Source organism: Parus major, chromosome 4A (assembly GCF_001522545.3).
Source record: "Parus major isolate Abel chromosome 4A, Parus_major1.1, whole genome shotgun sequence".
Lineage (NCBI taxonomy): Eukaryota > Metazoa > Chordata > Aves > Passeriformes > Paridae > Parus > Parus major.
In genome coordinates, this window is record NC_031772.1 from 1,068,291 (window position 1) to 1,084,988 (window position 16,698).

At 49.0% G+C, this 16,698-nt stretch overlaps 1 protein-coding gene across 1 annotated transcript in view; it reads left to right on the plus strand.

The window, feature by feature from the left end:
* Positions 1–16,698, plus strand: part of PCDH19 (protocadherin 19) — a gene marked incomplete at its 5' end in the record, with an annotated part of 57,028 nt that overhangs the window by 28,794 nt on the left and 11,536 nt on the right. Inside the window, one exon of the mRNA XM_015625993.1 lies at positions 1,606–1,775. Within this exon, the coding sequence (XP_015481479.1) occupies positions 1,606–1,775 (170 nt within the window). The remainder of the gene's footprint in view (positions 1–1,605; positions 1,776–16,698) is intronic.

A 16,698-nucleotide genomic window follows, 5' to 3' on the forward strand; every position in this document is an offset into this window, starting at 1 on the left:
AGATTTGTAGTGCTTTCTTAACTTAAAAAATCTTTGATGTCACCTGGAATCAAAGTCAGCGGCTTCAATAGGGACATCTTTATTTAAAAGGTAGTGTTTGAAGGTTTACCAATTTATTATATGTATTTCAGAGCTCCCCCCTCGTGTGCTTTTGCAGAGCATCAGATGGTAGGTGGTCTGCTTGGTTTCCGTGGAGACACAAAAGGGCTTTTCAAAGTAATGAAAATCTCCAGCTCTTTGGGGCTTTGAAGCCCAGGCCGTGTCTGTCACTGACGTTTCACACCAAACCAGCCAGTGAGAAAGTTTGCAGAACTGGGTGCAGGTGGATCCTCCCAGTGAGTGCAGTTTCAAGGCTGGGAGTGGAAGGAGCACAGGGTGGGTGTCCCCAGGGATGCCCTGAAGGCTGTGCCACCTGGGCCAGGTGTGTCTTGGTGTCCCTGCTGCTCACAGCAGTGCAGGGTCCTGGGGCACGGCCCCTCTCAGTGCTGGGTCCCAGTGCAGCCAGAAATGCAGCTCTTCAGAGAATCACAGAATGGGGTGGGCTGGAAGGGACCTTAGAGATCACCCCCATGCCATCCCCAGCCATGGCAGGGACACCTCCCACTGTCCCAGGCTGCTCCAAGCCCTGTCCAGCCTGGCCTTGGGCACTGCCAGGGATCCAGGGGCAGCCACAGATGCTCTGGGCACCTGTGCCAGTGTCTCACCACTCTCACAGGGAAGAATTGCTTTCTAACAGCTAAATCTCAACTCTTCTCTTCCAGTTTAAAACCATTCCTCTTTGTCCAATTACTCTCTGCCTGTGTAAAAAGTCACTCTCCCTCCTTTTTGTATGTCCTATCACTATTTGCACTTGTAAAAAGTTACTCCTTTTTGTAAGTTCCCTTTAGGAACTGCAAGGGGCTCTAAGGTCTTCCCAGAACATGGTCCAGGATGAGCAATCCCAGCTCTCTCATCCTGTCTTCATAGGAACTGCCCTTCTTCCATCCCTCTGGCCTGGGGCTGCCTTTCCTGCTGGGGCTGCTCAGCCCCTGGGGGAAATCTGGGAGCAGCTCAGTCCTTGGACATCCTTGCAGAGGCTGTCAAGGATGTTTGGCTGTGTATCAGATTTCCTTAAAGTTGCATGAACTTGGACCCAGAATCACTGGTTTATTTTTAAAAAGAAAAATGCATCATCATGATTAAAAGACATTCCTGTTTCCGGGAAGACTTTTGTTTTTAAGCTGTAAGTGATTAGGATTTGGCTTATAACCTAAAAAACTGGGCTTTAGATCTTGTGTAACTTCAGTATGAGGTAGTACAACTCGGGAGAGCCAAGGTGTAGAAACAGCTCATTTAATGTATATTTTTTAAATTTTATTTCAAACTCTGCTTCACTCTCAGCTTCTGTAGGACCCAGGGCAGTCTGAGGGCACCCACAGGCTGACCCCACACCTGGGGCAGGAGCAGCCTGCTGTGTTTTGGGGCTCAGAGGAGGTTCCCCACTCTCTGTGGGTATCCCTGGCTGCCGTGGAGGGCAGGGACCTCCTGACCCAAGGTCTCGCTGCAGCGCCGTGTTGGGGGCCACCTTGTCCCACCCAGTATGTGACAGCTGTGTTTCCCCAGCAGCTCCACGTTCAAGGACTTGGAGGGGAACAGTCTGAAGGACAGTGGCCATGAGGAGAGCGACCAGACGGACAGCGAGCACGACGTGCAGCGGGGCCTGTACTGCGACACGGCCGTCAACGACGTGCTCAACACCAGCGTCCCCTCCATGGGCTCCCAGGGCCCCGAGCAAGGTGAGCCACTGCTGTGCCCTGGGGGTGCCCACTGCCCCCCACACTGCCACCAGGGCTCTGCTGCTGTCCTGGGTGTGTGCAGTGAGGATGCTTAGTGCCCGCTGGGGATAGTGCTGTGCATGGTCAGAGTGCTGGGGAGGTGTAAATTAATCTTCACACCATGTCTGTGGGGTAAGGGAACAGCTGGGATTATCCTCATGCACAGGCAGAAAACCCAAGGCCCTGAGCATCTTCCTGAGTGAGCGCTGGAGTTGGGATTAGGGCTGGAATTGGGGGTGCTGTGCCCAGGGCTGGTCCCTGCCCGCCTCCCCTCCCGAGCACTGATGGTGTGTGCCCTTCCCAGCGCTCCTGTCCCAGCCCTGGAGCTCTCAGCTTTCCCAAAGGTCTGCAGAGCACGTAGACAATTAGTCAGGTGTCCCACAGGGGATTGGCTCAGGCTGCTGGGTGAGGGTTTGCATCTTTTCACCTGCACAGGTGGCAGCTTTCAGCTCTTACCGTCCCCACGTGCAGGGACGAGGTCCTGCTCTGAAATCAGACTGGTGTTAGCTAGAGGAAGGAAGTCAGAGGAGTTCAACTGAGCCCAAGTGTCGTTTGTACTTGGCCATGAATGTCGCTTTTAATGTCTGAGGGATGCAAACATCCTATGCAAACATCCTGTCTTTTTCAATTAGGAAGCCTGAGTGCGGTTTGGTGCGGGGAGCCTCGGGGCACTTGGCTATATCTTGAGATAAGCTGTAGCTGAGGCTCCACTGGAAACCCCACTGCTAAAAGACTTAAGGATATGAAAACAAAATGCTGTGATTATGAACTGGTCTTCAGCTGTTTAATTCAATTCATGGTAAACATCATTAAAAGCCTTTGTTTTGCTGTCATAAAAGAGTCAAACGGGGGAGAGAGAGTTCTTGCCATCTGCGCCACAGAGTGTGGGATTTTTCTGGAGAGAATCTGATCTCTATTAATTCTCGATAGAGTCTGTTAAATGGCCATAGTTAACCCTGTAAGACTCCACGAGGAGGGGAACACAGAGGTCACCTACACATTCCACGCTGCCAGCCACACTAATTGGAGAGGGATGGCATCTGCAGCAATAATGTATTTCCAGACAACCCTACTGTGGCCAAAGATGAAAAAAATTAAACATTTATATAACTGTACAGTGGCAGTTTAATTCTCTGCGGACCAGCACCGTGTCAGAGAATGCAGGCTGATAGCTATCATTTATTATTCTTCTATTACAAAGAAATGCTTTTTCATTTTGATCAGGAGAGGGTTTCCTAAGATGCATTTGTAGTAAGGGATGACTGTAGAAGCAAAAATGTTCATAATTGATTCCCATCCTGGTGAATGGTCTGAGCAACATCTGTTAATTTTTTGTCACATTTCTTCAGCAAAAAACCCAATCTCAATGGACTGCAGATAGAGTTTTACAGGGATTACATTTCTGATAAGTGTGTGTGCTGGCTCTGATAACAGTGCAAGTAAGTTAGAGAGGCTGAGTTGGAGGCAGAGCTCATCGGAGGAGTCAGGTGGAAGAAGAATGGTTCAGTCCACATGACCTCCTCACTGCATGTAAAACACACCCCAAAAATCAGGTATATTCCGGAAGGTGACTTCTGAAGACAACCTGTCTGTGTCCCGATCCTGCAGTGGCCAAGGGGCTTGGTGCTCCTGGGTCTGGTTTGTTTTTGGGAGGGAAGCAGTGTGCTGGTGCTGCACCTGCAGGCAGGTGTGCTGCAGCCAGATCTCTTGTCCTGTGGGATCCTTGTGAGGAAGAGCTCGGGGTAACCCTGTGAGGTGGTCAGGGTGCTGGTGGAGCGATGAGAGGAGCAGTGCTGGCGGGGGAGTGAGTGGTTACTGTCACAGAAGCTGAAAAAAAGGTTAAAGAGAGTGTTGCCTGAGCTGATTTCTCAAATAGGAACTGCAGAAAATAATCAGGAAAATCAAGAAGCTGAAATGATGGTGATAACAGCGGTTCCCACATGATTAAAGCAATGGTTTGGGCTTGGTAATTTTTACCTGATTTTGGGGCAGAGTGGCAGGATGGGGAGGAAACACAAGAAATTCATTGACAAGGATGTGCAGGACTATTGGCTGACTACTGCTCCAAACACACAGTTCTTGTCTGTAGAGCAACATGGCATCTCATGTATCCCTGCTCTGCTTTTGCTTGTTGTCCTGCCCAAACTGCACCTCGTGTAATCCCAGAGAAATGGGGTGGAGTTTGCACATTGATGGTAATGATCTCTGCTGTGGTTCCCCTGAGGCCAGCCTCTGCTGGGCATGGACCTCAGCTTGTGGCACCACGAGTCCTTCCTGAGTGGCCAGCCCTCACCTGAGTCCCAATAATTTGTGAGTCTTTATCTGCCCGCTGGGTATCCCCGGATCTGCCAAGGCCGGTTGGCAGGAGTCCTGATAGCTGGGTAGCAGGGGATGATCCCTCTGTGGTGGCTCGGGGTGGTCAGTGTGGACCTCTCTGGCCAGCCTTTGCCCACTGGGATGCTGCATTTCCTGCAGAGGGAGGTGGGCTTGGATGGGTGCGAGCTCCTTTGTCTTCTGAAACCAGTGGCACCAGTGGTGAGAGAGCCCCGGGGAGCCGCTGGGGTTTCGCTTTGCTGGTGCCACTCTAGGGTGGGAGTGACACCACCTGCCAGTCCTGCTGGCAGGAGCCCTTTCTCCTCCTTTGGAAATGACTTAGATTTCCAGAAAAATGCCAAACCATAGCATGGAGACTGTTGAGCTTTAGTGGGTAGCAGCAGGTCATCAGCGATACTGCCTGGAGCTCAGCCACGTCGCGTATTTTGGGAGCAGGACTTCTGCCCAGTCCCTCTTTACCTCAGGATCTTAATTATTGATTATAAATTCATCTGATGAAAAGATGGCTTTAATTGCTCTAATATGTGCCCAATTTGGAGTTCATTATAGCCCAGGGTTGTTTTCCTTCCCTTGCTAATTGACACGGAATGGGATGCAGAGGAAGGCGGGCACTGGTGCCGTTCCACCTTCCGCGATTGCCTGGCTGCCAGTTAATTGTTTGTTTATTTGTGGAGGTGTTAAGCGCTGCTGGAAGTTTATATGTGCTGCTCTCTTCCTACCGACGGCCTGGGCTGAACTTCCAGACGGATTTCTTTGAGAGAGGGGTGTTCTCAAGCAGCTGCTGGATCTCAGCGATGTTTTGGGATGGCTGGAGAAGTCTGCTGGAGGATGGGGTTAAATCCCAGGTCCCCCCTCGTGTCTTGGCGTGTTTCACCGCAGGATGGGGTGGATTTTCTCCACGTCCTGGTGTAGCCATGGCTCCAAGTGCAGCCCTGGAGGAAGGCCTGGTTTCCAGGAGGAGCTGAAGCTCTGACACCTGTTCCTCCCAGCAACGCGGGGAGAACTCAGCGGGAAATGTTCCCCAGCCCTGCAGACTGTGGTGGTGCTTTTCCCTGGAAATGGCAGCGTGGACCAGATGTTTCACAGGGTAATTGAAAATTCCATTTTATCAGAAAGCGTTTGCTGTCAAAAAGTTTTATCTTTACTTCAACAAAGAGGTTGATTAGATCCCTCAGGACCTGAATTAGCATCTTTGAGGCTGGATGCTCTGTTTTGTGATTCAGGTAGTTATTCCTCCCTTGGTTTTGCTCGTACTGGTACTTTTTTCTTTAAATCCCTTTGCCCTCTTCCAATCATTGTGTTTGTGCAGGTCTGGCTTGTTTTCTTTGTGTGGATGTGCACAAGCACCTAGATACACTTAAATGTATTCTACTGCCTTTTTCACCTTGCCTTGAGCTAGAGCCATTCTTGTACTCTGTAAGTCATAGGAGCTCTTGCCAGCATAGAAATCAGAAAGGAAATACTTGGAATATCAGTTTTTAATTTAAGAAGCAACAGATTTCACACTTGTCTTAATTCTCAGTGCTGGCCAGTATTTTAGCCATCAATTACAGAAAGAAAATCATTGTTCCAATGAAGCAGTGATGCACTGTTTAAGATAAAAATCAAAATAGAAAATACTAAAATAATAAGCACACACTAATCATAAAAAAGGCAGTGTTAGAAATAGTCACCACAGCCATATAATAGTGAAAAAGCTTTAAAATCAAAATGAGAGGGTTTTAAGCAATGTCAGTAATGGATCTCTACAGAGAATTGCTTCTAAAAGCATCACTTCCACTTTTCTGGTGCCAGATCAGCAGTAAAGGTTCACATGAAATGTCATCTGCAAAGACCTGATCCCGCATACATTTCCACATCTGTGTAACTTTGCTCACAGGGGAGATTTAATTGTGTCTGAGACCCATAAACTCCAGCAAGATGAAGGGTTCTTTGAATAGAAATGGGTTATATTTAAATAGTTATGTTAAGTCTTCTTTATACTATCATACAGTATAGAAATAAGATTTGGATGTAAAGGAGAAACGGGCCCATGATATTCACTAAAACTTTTCTTGCTGGTTGCATCCCAAATTATTCAGATGTATCATGATTTAGGGGATCAGGTTTTATCTGGAATATTCCAATTGGTTCTTAGGCTCATCTCCATAGTATCTGGGTGTATTTCAGTTGTGAATTGAGAACATGACTAATGGTATTAACTGGAGGCAAACACAGGTATTAGAAACCGTTGAATTTTTTGTAAGCTGATTTCCAGCAGTCGTTCTACCTACAGCCCCCTTTCACTCTGCAGAAAAGCCTTTCTGTAGAGCAGCATGTACATAAAGACCTAAGTGACATATTCTAGGGCTTTGGAGGCTGCATTTCTCTGGAAGTTTCTACAAATTAATAAAAATACCTACTGTCTTGTATTCATATATGCAGCACAAGACACAAAGTATAACAGTGGTATGTGAGTGACAGCACATCCCTTAAGATGGATAAATGCTGTAAGCTTTCTTTACAGGGCAGTGTCAGTGATTACAGCTCCTCTGATTTCTGTATTACTGCACAGCTCTGGTACAGCAGCCTCAGTGAGCTCAGTGCTGCTCCTGCAGTGGCCGGCCTGGAGGGAGCAATCAGCTCCTCACAGCACTCTGAAAGCCCCGAGAAGGATTTTTCTGACAAGTGGGTAAGCTGGTCTTTGGGAAGAAGAGTTGATTGTCTTATGATTCCCACACTCTTAAATGATTGCGTGTTGAGCATCCAAGTCAGCTCCGTGTGGAGGTTACTGATGCTTTGTCCACGCTCTCTCCATCCTCCCCAAGCTCCTGCTGACCTTCCCTAACCAGGATTGTTGAGGGGCATAATATCTTTAGTTAGAGCACAGAATGTGGCTCATCTCCTCCTTCAGAGGGAGATGTGGGTGGGCAGAGCTGGGCAGAGGGACAGGCGGCCCCACCGTTGAGCTCGGCTCCCTTCACCCCCTGCACGTCTCAGCGGAGCAGGGCTGGGGTGGCTCCAGGAGATTTAATCCCTGCCTGGCACAGACAGATCCCTTGTGCTACTCTCCCTTGGCTTCCCAGTAACACAGCTTGGAGAAGTCCTTGCTGGAAAGGGCTGGGGGGCAGGGGTGACACTGAAGTCATCTCTAGCAGTAAGTGAAGCCAGTCCCTCCTTGCAACAGCAGAACTAAATAACAAACAGATGTGCAACCTCCTTTGTTTGCATAGGAAGCATTGTCCTGTATCCCACGTTCCTGGCGCTCTTCCTTCAGCTTTCAGGTTCCTTCAAAGATAGTTCTTGCAGAGTCTTCATCACTGAAATTACTCCAGTCAGGGTCACGGGCGTTATAACCTTTAGATCATCAAGTTTTTTCCACCTAAGCACAGAGAACGTTCACCAGATGTGAACATTTTGGCAACTTGGAGAGGAAAATTAAAACTTGAATCCATGCCCTGCTGTGTAGGTTTGTAATGGATGAATGATCAGCCCAGAAATTTGGAGAGTTTCTACTGTTTTATTGTACATTTTAATGAGATTTTGTCAAATTCAGTCATTGCTTACCCATATTTTTGCTGGGTGACTGGAGAGCAATTTGTAGGAGATATGAAGAAGAGGTATTTCAGATTAGACAATTTCAGCTTCTATTTCTGCTTGACTTTGTTAACTGTTCCTAAACTCCAGCCCAAGGAGAACCTTTGCAGAGATCTTTGTCTCAGGGTTCAGCTGGAGATGGGATGGTTCTAACCCCGGCTCTTCCAAAGCCTCCTTTTCCAGAACCACTACCCAATACTTGGATTTTAAGATATTTTAAGATAAATAAACAGTTAGGCAAGCTTGCCACTTCTTTTTGCCTTACAAACAAGCCAGAAAAAGGCTCATGTGGCCTCTTTTCCCCCTTTGCCAGTAACTTCTGAGGAAACCTTTAACACTTTCCTTCTCACAGCAGTTAAGACTGGCAAAGTGGTCAAGGTAATGGCCATCAGATTTAACAGTAGGGAAGGTATATGAATAAAACCAAGCCTTCTGCTAACACAGCAAGCCAGCACTTCCCAATCTCCTCCTGTAATCAATCTACATCGTTAATGACTCTGAAAACAGACTGAACTGCCGGGGCTGGCACCGGGAAACTTGCATTACAAACTAACCATCTCTTATTAACCTTTCGGTGTTTCCTTCACAACACTAATTAGAGCCAAATAAAACTACTGTTTGTGAAACTCTTAAGTTAAAATATAATTTTCAGAGAAAATATGGTAAACTCCAGAGCTCCTGTTTGCTTGGCCTTTCTTTTTAATTATGATAGAGGATGGCTGTTACTTGTTTAACAGAGGCTTACATGATTAATGCTGCAATGTTACTGTAATTAAAACAGCAAAAAAAGATGTGATTGGGACCCGTATAATTTACAGACATCTCGGCATTCTGGTGGCAGAGCTACTCTAAGTGTTGCAAAGAGGAATCATAAAAATTTCTTCTAATTAAAATTGCCAGATTGACTAAACAACAGGTGACTTATGTAACTTGAGCGACTCGCGCTTGGGGTGAGAAATCATCTGAAATCAGTGAATTATACAAAGCTGCCTATTATTCTGCTAAATGGGAAAGTGTGTGCTTACCATGGCAACCTGCAACAATTTTGCAGCCGCTGGAAAATACAGGGCCCTTTATTAAAGGAATAATGATCAGGAGCAGCGGGGTGAGCCCGGGCAGGTCTGGGGTGCCCTCCTGGGCACAGCTGGGTGCCAGCCCTGCCACGGGGCTCCAGGTGTGAGCAGCAGCTCCAGAGAGGCTGACACAAGTTGGGTGCCTGTTGTTTTTCCCTCCAAAGCGTGGTGCAATTCCATTTATATGTGTGATGATGATAAATTATGTTGACCTCTGTTAATTAGCTGCGCAGAGCTGTAGGGCAGGGACTGTGTCTCCCCTGGGTGCAGGGGAAGGACCAAAATGTGGTGGTATGGGTGAGTGGCTGAACTGTTCCAGTTCCTGCAGAAATCTGCTGAAGGGAGACACACCACTGCGTTTGTATGTAGGTTGTTTTACTAAATGGTCTATGTAATAATATATAAGTCAAAACTCTGTAATAATTGGCACCAAACAGCAAAGAGAACTCGCAGCTTTTATCTGTCTTGAGGGAAGTGCTGCCACTCAAGACTCGTGAGTGCTATATTTTATTTCTCATACAGCATATATGAATGTAAGACTAGATGGTTTTAAATGGGTCACAGAATGATGAAGAAGTTTGGCAGCCTTTCCTCCTGGTGCACACAGGTACGTGGGGAGCAGGAGCGTGGGCTGTGCCAGGCTCTGGCTGGGTGTGCTTGCCTTTGCACAGTCATTTCCCCTTCCAGCCTGCATTTAACCCCTGTGTCTGTTTGGAAAGTAAGTTCTTTGTACCAAGTGTTATATTATAGATCTGTGTTAGTCAGGATGTGTATAATCACAGTATGCATAATGTGGCCCCTGTTTTTGATGAGTATCTGTAGTGGTAGTGATCCCTTTCCCCACTCTCAGCATTAGCTCTCCTAATGTTTTTGTTTTTCAGCAGAAACCCCTTCTTGTTCCATTTTCCTTATTGCATTTCACCCTTTTCCAGTTGTGAAGAGCAGCTTGCTTTGTAAGCGGCTTCACGTTGTGTTCCATCACCAACATCCCCAGCTGGCTGGGGGTGCTGGCACACGCCAGCAGGTGACAGGTGGTCACTGCTGTGCCACCTCAGCTTTGGGCAGTGACAGCCACCCCTGGGGCAGGGCACTGGAGCTGGGTTGAGATGGGCCAGGCTGGAGGTCTGGGTGTCATAAACAGGGGGACATCTGGGTGTGTGGAATGAGTGGTTGTAGTGAAACCAGAGCTTTAGCCCAAAGAAATCCTGGGGTAGCGTCAGTCCCTGCAGGAAAAGGAGCATAAATTGAACCACAGGGAAAAAAAAAAAAAAAGGAAAAAACCCAGATGAAAAACCCCCTCTCTGAATTGAAGCAATAGGAAATGAAAATTGCTGAGATATACTGTCATGTGGGTAGTGGTGCTACCAACCTTGTGCTGCAGTAATTACCTCTATGCATGCAATTTGTGCTCGGCTACGACTGATTTCCCACATCATCCAGTGCCCAGGCTATATTCAGTCAGTCCCAGCTGGAGAGAACTATCTTGGATCATTGGGTGAGATTTCACCACAGATGCTCCCTGGCATCCCGGGAATGCAGAGCTGCCCTGGCACACGCTGGGCAGTCACAGGCAGCTCCTCCAGCCAGGGACAGGGGCTGCCACATCCTGGGGGCACTGAGCACCTGCAGCTGCTGGGGGTGGAAGGCAAGGAGCTTCTGGCACTTCCTGGGGAGAAAACTTGGCTGTGCTGGGTGCGTGCTGGAGAGAGAACAGGTTTTGTGGCTGTTCTGCACTGCTTTCTGTGAAAAATGAAAGAGTGAAGAGCGGCGGTTGGGAATTTTTGTGAGAAGCCAAGGGAGGTGGGTGTCCTCATCTCTTGCAAACCAAAATAGGTCGAGCACTTGATTCCTTCTGACTGCTTTGGAAGTGTTGGCTTCAGTAAAGAGACGAGGCAGAGGAGGAGCTGGTGTGAGCTCGGCACACGGCGTCTGCTCGGGCACGTTCCCAGTCAGAGCCTTCAGCAGCAAAGGCGAGGAGCCTCCTCACCTGCCCCAGGAGAGGAACTTCCTCAGCTCAGCTACCTGTGATCCTGGCTCAGCTACAGCTTGGGGAGAGGTTATAAAGGGGCAGCTCTTGTGTGGGAGGAGGAATTTGGCTAGAAACCTGAAGTTAAAATTGTGCGTGGTAGTAATACAGGAGCTGTCAGAGAAGGTGTTTTTTGGGAGCAGTAGCTGCATGATTGGAGGGTATAAATACCTTGGAGGAGGGTCAGGTACACTCAGGTGTGTCCTGGAAGGTCAGTGTGTGTGCACTGGGCTTGGATTTGTTTTTTACTCTCTGTGTTTGTCAGTCCATCATCATCATCACAGAATGCTTTGGGTTGGAAGGGACCTTATGGATATCTACTTCCAGCTCCCCTACAATGGGCAGGGACACCTTCCACTATCCCATGTTTCTCAGAGCCCCATCCAGCCTGGCCTTGGACATTTCCAGGAGTGAGGCTGTGCCAGGGCCTCACCACCCTCCCAGTAAAGAATTCATTCCTCATGTCTTGTCTAACCTGGGAGTCTAAAGCTGTTCCCCCTTGCCCTGTCACTCCATGCCCTTGTCACAAGTCCCTTGCAGCTCTCCTGTAGCCCCTTTGCACGTTCCAGCAGGAGCTGTGTGCTCAGGATGTCCTGCTGGGTGTGCAGGGAGCCAGCCCTGCAGCCCAGGAATCCCGACAGCCTCGTGGGTGAGTCCCTGTCCTGCATCTGTTGTGACAGGAGCTGCTTTTGCAGCCGCTCCCTGATGAGTTTTGGTCCCTCAGGTGCATTGATTTACAGACCTTTCCTGTGCAGTGCAGCTCTTCTCGATGACAGGCCATGAAGCACATGATAACTCAGCAGCCTAAATTATTCAAGCAAATTGAATGTGTTTGGCTTGTTCCAAACTTTTGTTTCCTTTCAGTGCTGTCAGAAGCACAGGTAGCCCTGATGCTTGTATTGCAACTCATTCAAGTGCCAAGGAGACACAAACAGCTCGAGTAAAATCCATGTTTTACCTCGTTTGTCGCTTACTTCCACCTTGTCGTGCTTTTTCTGGGCACTTCTGTGCCTCATAAAAATGTTTATCTTGCACCTACGGATTGCTCCCCTCTGCTACACTGCAGGGTTCTGGGAATTCTCTGCATCATGTCATGGAAAAGCCCCTGTAAAATCCAAAAAAAATTCTGTGTCTGTTCCACTCTTTAATGGAAGTTTATTCACTCATGCAAATATTTTGACCCATTAGTCATCACTGTAGGATCCAGAAACCCCATCTTAATGAAGACAGGTAATTAAAATTAACAATTCTACCTGGCAATTCCCTCACTGGCTGACCTCTGCTTTGTCAGTCTTCCTCCATTGTTACTAGGTGGATGTGTTAAATTAATTCACTGTAAAAATCCACACAAGCCCTTCCTGGGGCAGCCTTGCCTTGCAGGCAGCACCGAGCTGTGGCAAGCAGATGGAGATGCCTTGTCAGTGCAGACATGTCCCCTGGCCTTCTGGACACTGTGCAGGAGCTCCTGGGCATAGGTGAACAAATTGGCTCCCACCCTCCAAACACGTGTCTGGACATTTAGGACCTCACTCAAAGCCTTTAGAATCCACCAGGATTCTTTCAGCTGGGCTTGAAATAGGACCTGAGAGAGATGGCATCCTCAGGGGACGTGCTCTGAACCTTGCTGGAGACTTTGGTCATCTAAGGCTGTGTTCAGAAGTGAGCTGAGGGAAGAGGAGATCTCTGCTGCTGAGCATCTCCCTAATTGAGTGAACAAGACAGAGCCTTGGGAGATGGAGCTTTGCCTTGGAAAATTCCAGCTGCAAATGAGATGCATGATTTTAGGAATTAGAATAATTACCCCCTGGAACAGGTTCCCAAGGGATGTGATATATTCTGTATCACTTAGAGTCTTTAAATGGCATTTGCATGTTTTTCGGAAGAGCGTGCCTAGTCACTCAGAGCGAGGGGCTGTGCTTGAGCAGCGTGACAGGGCTGAGCATCCCGGGCTTGCAGGGGAGCAGAGCAGGGAGTCACGGTGCTCTGCATGGACTGGGCTCTGCAGAGCCCTGGGGCACTGGGTTCTGGCACATCCTGGGGAGGAGCTCAGCACTGTCCCTTGGCCGGTGCAGGAATGTGCAGAACTGAGCAAGTAACGCTGGGGATGATTCAGGAGCCAGCTCCCCCAGCCAAAATCTGCCTTCTCTTTCCAAACACACGCAGTCCCTTCCTCTGAATCAGATGTCCCCAGGCGCTGAGCAATCCTGGCTGTATCAGTGTTTCCAGGACCTTCCCTCCCACCACTCCCTGAGTGATGAGAATATTTTTGAAGATCTCATTTCCTGGCCTTTCCCTTTCATCTCTCAAAACAGCAAGTAAATGAACAGCCCTTTAGTTTTTAGTTACTGCTCTGCACCCAGTGAGCTATCAGAGGCTGTTGACAATGACTTTTCTCTTTTCCATGCTCCTGCCTGCAGGATTTGGGGAGATAATTCATTTGGTCCTGGTGCTTTGTCAACTTTCAGCAGTTGTAATTGCCTAATGATCAGTGCTGATGCTGTTAAGCCTGTTAAAACTTTGTCCTGCTGAACAGCCAGACTGTGCCTGTCTCATCATGTTGTGCCTGCTGTGCTGACTGGGGCTGCCTTTGATGCTCCCACCCTGGCCCCAGCTTTGGTTGCTGCTTCCCACCCACCCCAGGCGATGGATGGATGCAGCAGGGTGCTACCCACGCTAAGGAACTGCACCTGCAGTTACAAATAGCTGAAGAATAATCCCACAGAGAGTCAGATGCTTTCCAGGATGAATCTCCTCTCGCCTGTGCCGGCCCCAGGCAGCCTGGAGCTGGTTGGTGAAGGTGGTCTGCTGTCTGTGCCCTGGTGAGAGCAGCTCTCTGGAGGAGGTTCTCACTGGTAGGGCACTGCTGTTTAGCAGCCTGCTGCCATTTCTGCTTTTCCATCTCTCTTGTGCCTTTTCCACCCTCATTACCATTTTTTTATTACTCTAATTGGCCGCATTTCACCCTCTCGCCTCCTTTGCTGCTCATCCGAGGTGCCCAACTGGCTGGTGCCATCCCTGGAAGCCCCTGTCGCTCATCCTCGCCTCTTCCAGGGCTGGTTTTTAATGGCACACACTGAACATCAGTGCATTACCATCCCTTTTCCAAGAACAGTCTCCATCCACTCTTCTCTCGTCCCCCAGTGCCTCATCCAATTTAATTAATTATACTTAGTATATTACGCATCCTGTCAAAGTTTCTCCTTTCCGAGGTTTAATGGTTTTTTAATTCTAATGCATGCTGCATGTGTAAGTGTTTCAGCAATGAGGCGAGCAGTGGCAGAGAGGCAGCATTACATCCCTGTGCTGCAGACAGCCAGGGTGGGTCCCTGTGGAGAGGATCCAGCAGAATTGCTGCAGGACTGTGCTGCCTGCCCTCCCTCTGCCTTCCCCGTGCTCAGGGGGAGAATCAGGCTGGCTCTGGTGCAGAGGGACACGTTTGGGGTGAGCCCACTCCCTGCTGGGGCATCTCTGTGCAGCAGGAGCCCAGCGCTGGCTGCTCCCTGTGCTCAACTCCAGGGTGATGAGCCTGACTCTTCTCCTTGTGCTGACTGTCTGAAAGCACCAGTGACATCAGGCACTTCAGCCTTGCTGTGTCCCTCTGAAGGAGGGTGGTGTTGAGGATGCGGTGGGGACCAGACTAATCAGGTAACGCCGGCTGGGGCTGGGGCCTATCGCTCTTTATTTCCCTGTGACACTTAAAAGGTTTGGTCAGGAAAGTGGTTCAGGAGGAATGACTTTGTGGGGTCCTGTGCTGACTAGCTTTGGGTATTTCCAGATAAAACCTGCTCAGACTAAGAGGGTTGTGGGTTGGTGGTTGTTTTTTTTCCTGCCTGTCAGTGTTGCAAAGTGCTTAGGTTTTGAAAATCCAGCTGGGCTCTGTCTGTCTGTCACACCATCACTGGGAGTAACGATGCTGTGGTGCAATTTAGCTGACAGCCCTGTGAGCTGGGGCCAGGAGCCAACACAATCCAGCCTGACCTCGGAGCAGCGCTGCAGGAATGTGCCTCGAGAAACCAGAAATGCTGGGAGGCTGTGCTGGGGCAGAGCCATCTCCCCATCCCAGGGAACAGGGACCTGTCACCTCTGCACTGGAGCCACAGCCAGGGCTGTGTGGGACCATCCCAGGGGGGTGTGCAGCCCCCCAGGTGGCACTCAGAGTCCCTGCCCAGGTGCCCGTGGGTTGGCAGCAGCTTGGCCAGGAGGGCTGGAGCTGTGGAGCCCGACTGCTTTCCTTGCAGTGCAGGCCATGAAAACACAGTTATTTCCCATTCCTGTTGTTCAGCAATCTCCCTGTGGCTCTGTATTGACAACCCCAGACATGCTCCAGGGCTTGTTCTCCTTCTCACCCCCGTGGCTGTGGGGCCACAGGACAGGATGGGACCCCAGCTGGGCTGCTGGAATTGAGCTTGTCCGTGACTCACGGGTAAAGTCATTTCCCCAAGCTTATAAAGAGGTTTTAGATTTAACTACTGACCTTACAGTAGTTTTACATGCACGTTTGTCTGCCCTCTGGATTAATGAAGGTAAACTTAATTGCCAGAACAAAGTTTTATCCAATTAAATGGATCAGATTCTCAGACTTTGGCAATTGTATAATCTCTTCTGTTAGCCCTGGGGCCAGTGTAACCCACAGCTGGCATTTCCCTGGCATTGGTGTGGAGCTGGATTTGAGCCCTCTCTGTAGCTCCATGGCCATGCAGGGAGAGCAGGAGTGTCCCTGTGGGTCACGGGGCTGGTCAGGCACTCCTGGGTGCAGGACAATGTAGAGCAGCTTTTGCAGACCTGTCCCTGTGGCTGTCCCACATCCCTGTGGGATTTTCTGGTTTGCCCCCCCAGGCAAACATCTCGTCGTGGTGCGTCCCTGTACTTGAGAGTAAAGATCCACCAGCATGGAAAAACCCCCGTGTTCATCTGAAAAAGACTCAAAGTAGAGCAGCAGGGAGGGGATAATGCTGAGCTCCAGGGTGGAGGCATGAGAGGTCAATGTCATGATGAGAGATGGCCAGCAACCAACATTTCGGTTTTCTAAGAAAAGGCGTAAAATTCCCTCGCTCTCTCTTGATGATGGGGAACGCCCCATTGTGCTGGGAAGCCTTCCAGCTCCCTCCACTCTTCTGAGCTGCACACTTTTAGAAAGTACAAAGAGCTTCTCATAATGTTTTGCCTTGTGGGTACGTCTATGATTAATTCCGTGCAAGCATTACTGGTGCAATAACAATACTGAAGGTCCTAAAACTGAAAAAGGAAACACATTTGGCTCGTACTTCATACACAATCACTTACACTTAAGCTATTGATAGTTGATTGGGATCTGTAGACTGCTGGGCTGGTGCCACTGGGTTTCTGAGCGCGTTCAATGGCTGGAACAGACAGCGAGGCTGTAGGTTTTGGCAAGCTGTAGGTCTCATTAGTCAGGCTGACTGTATCTGACACGAGAGATTCCCATCCACCAAGATGAAGCTCACTTCCCTAGGCTTTGGCTGACGTCCCAACAATATTTACATGAAGGACAACAGAGGATCAGTGTTAGATTAAGGCTGTGAGTTTCCAGTAGGCAGACAGTTAAATATTCTATTGAAATACTCTTTTGATTATTTAGATAATAATGAAGTTTATGCATGTCCTTGAGAAATCTGGGGAAAGGCAGTTGTTTTATGCTAAGCATGCAAAGATGTGTTTAATCTTGATAATAGGAGTAAATTATGTATCAGCTTTTATAACCTCGGCTCCTTTATTTCCCACTTGTTGTGTGGAGCCACCAGAAACGTGGCAGGGACAGGGGAGCCGTGCTGGGGGGTTGGCAGCAGGAGGGGCAGGCAGCCTCCCTGCAGCACCCTGGCCTTCACATCCCTGCAGGAGAACCATCAGGAGGGGC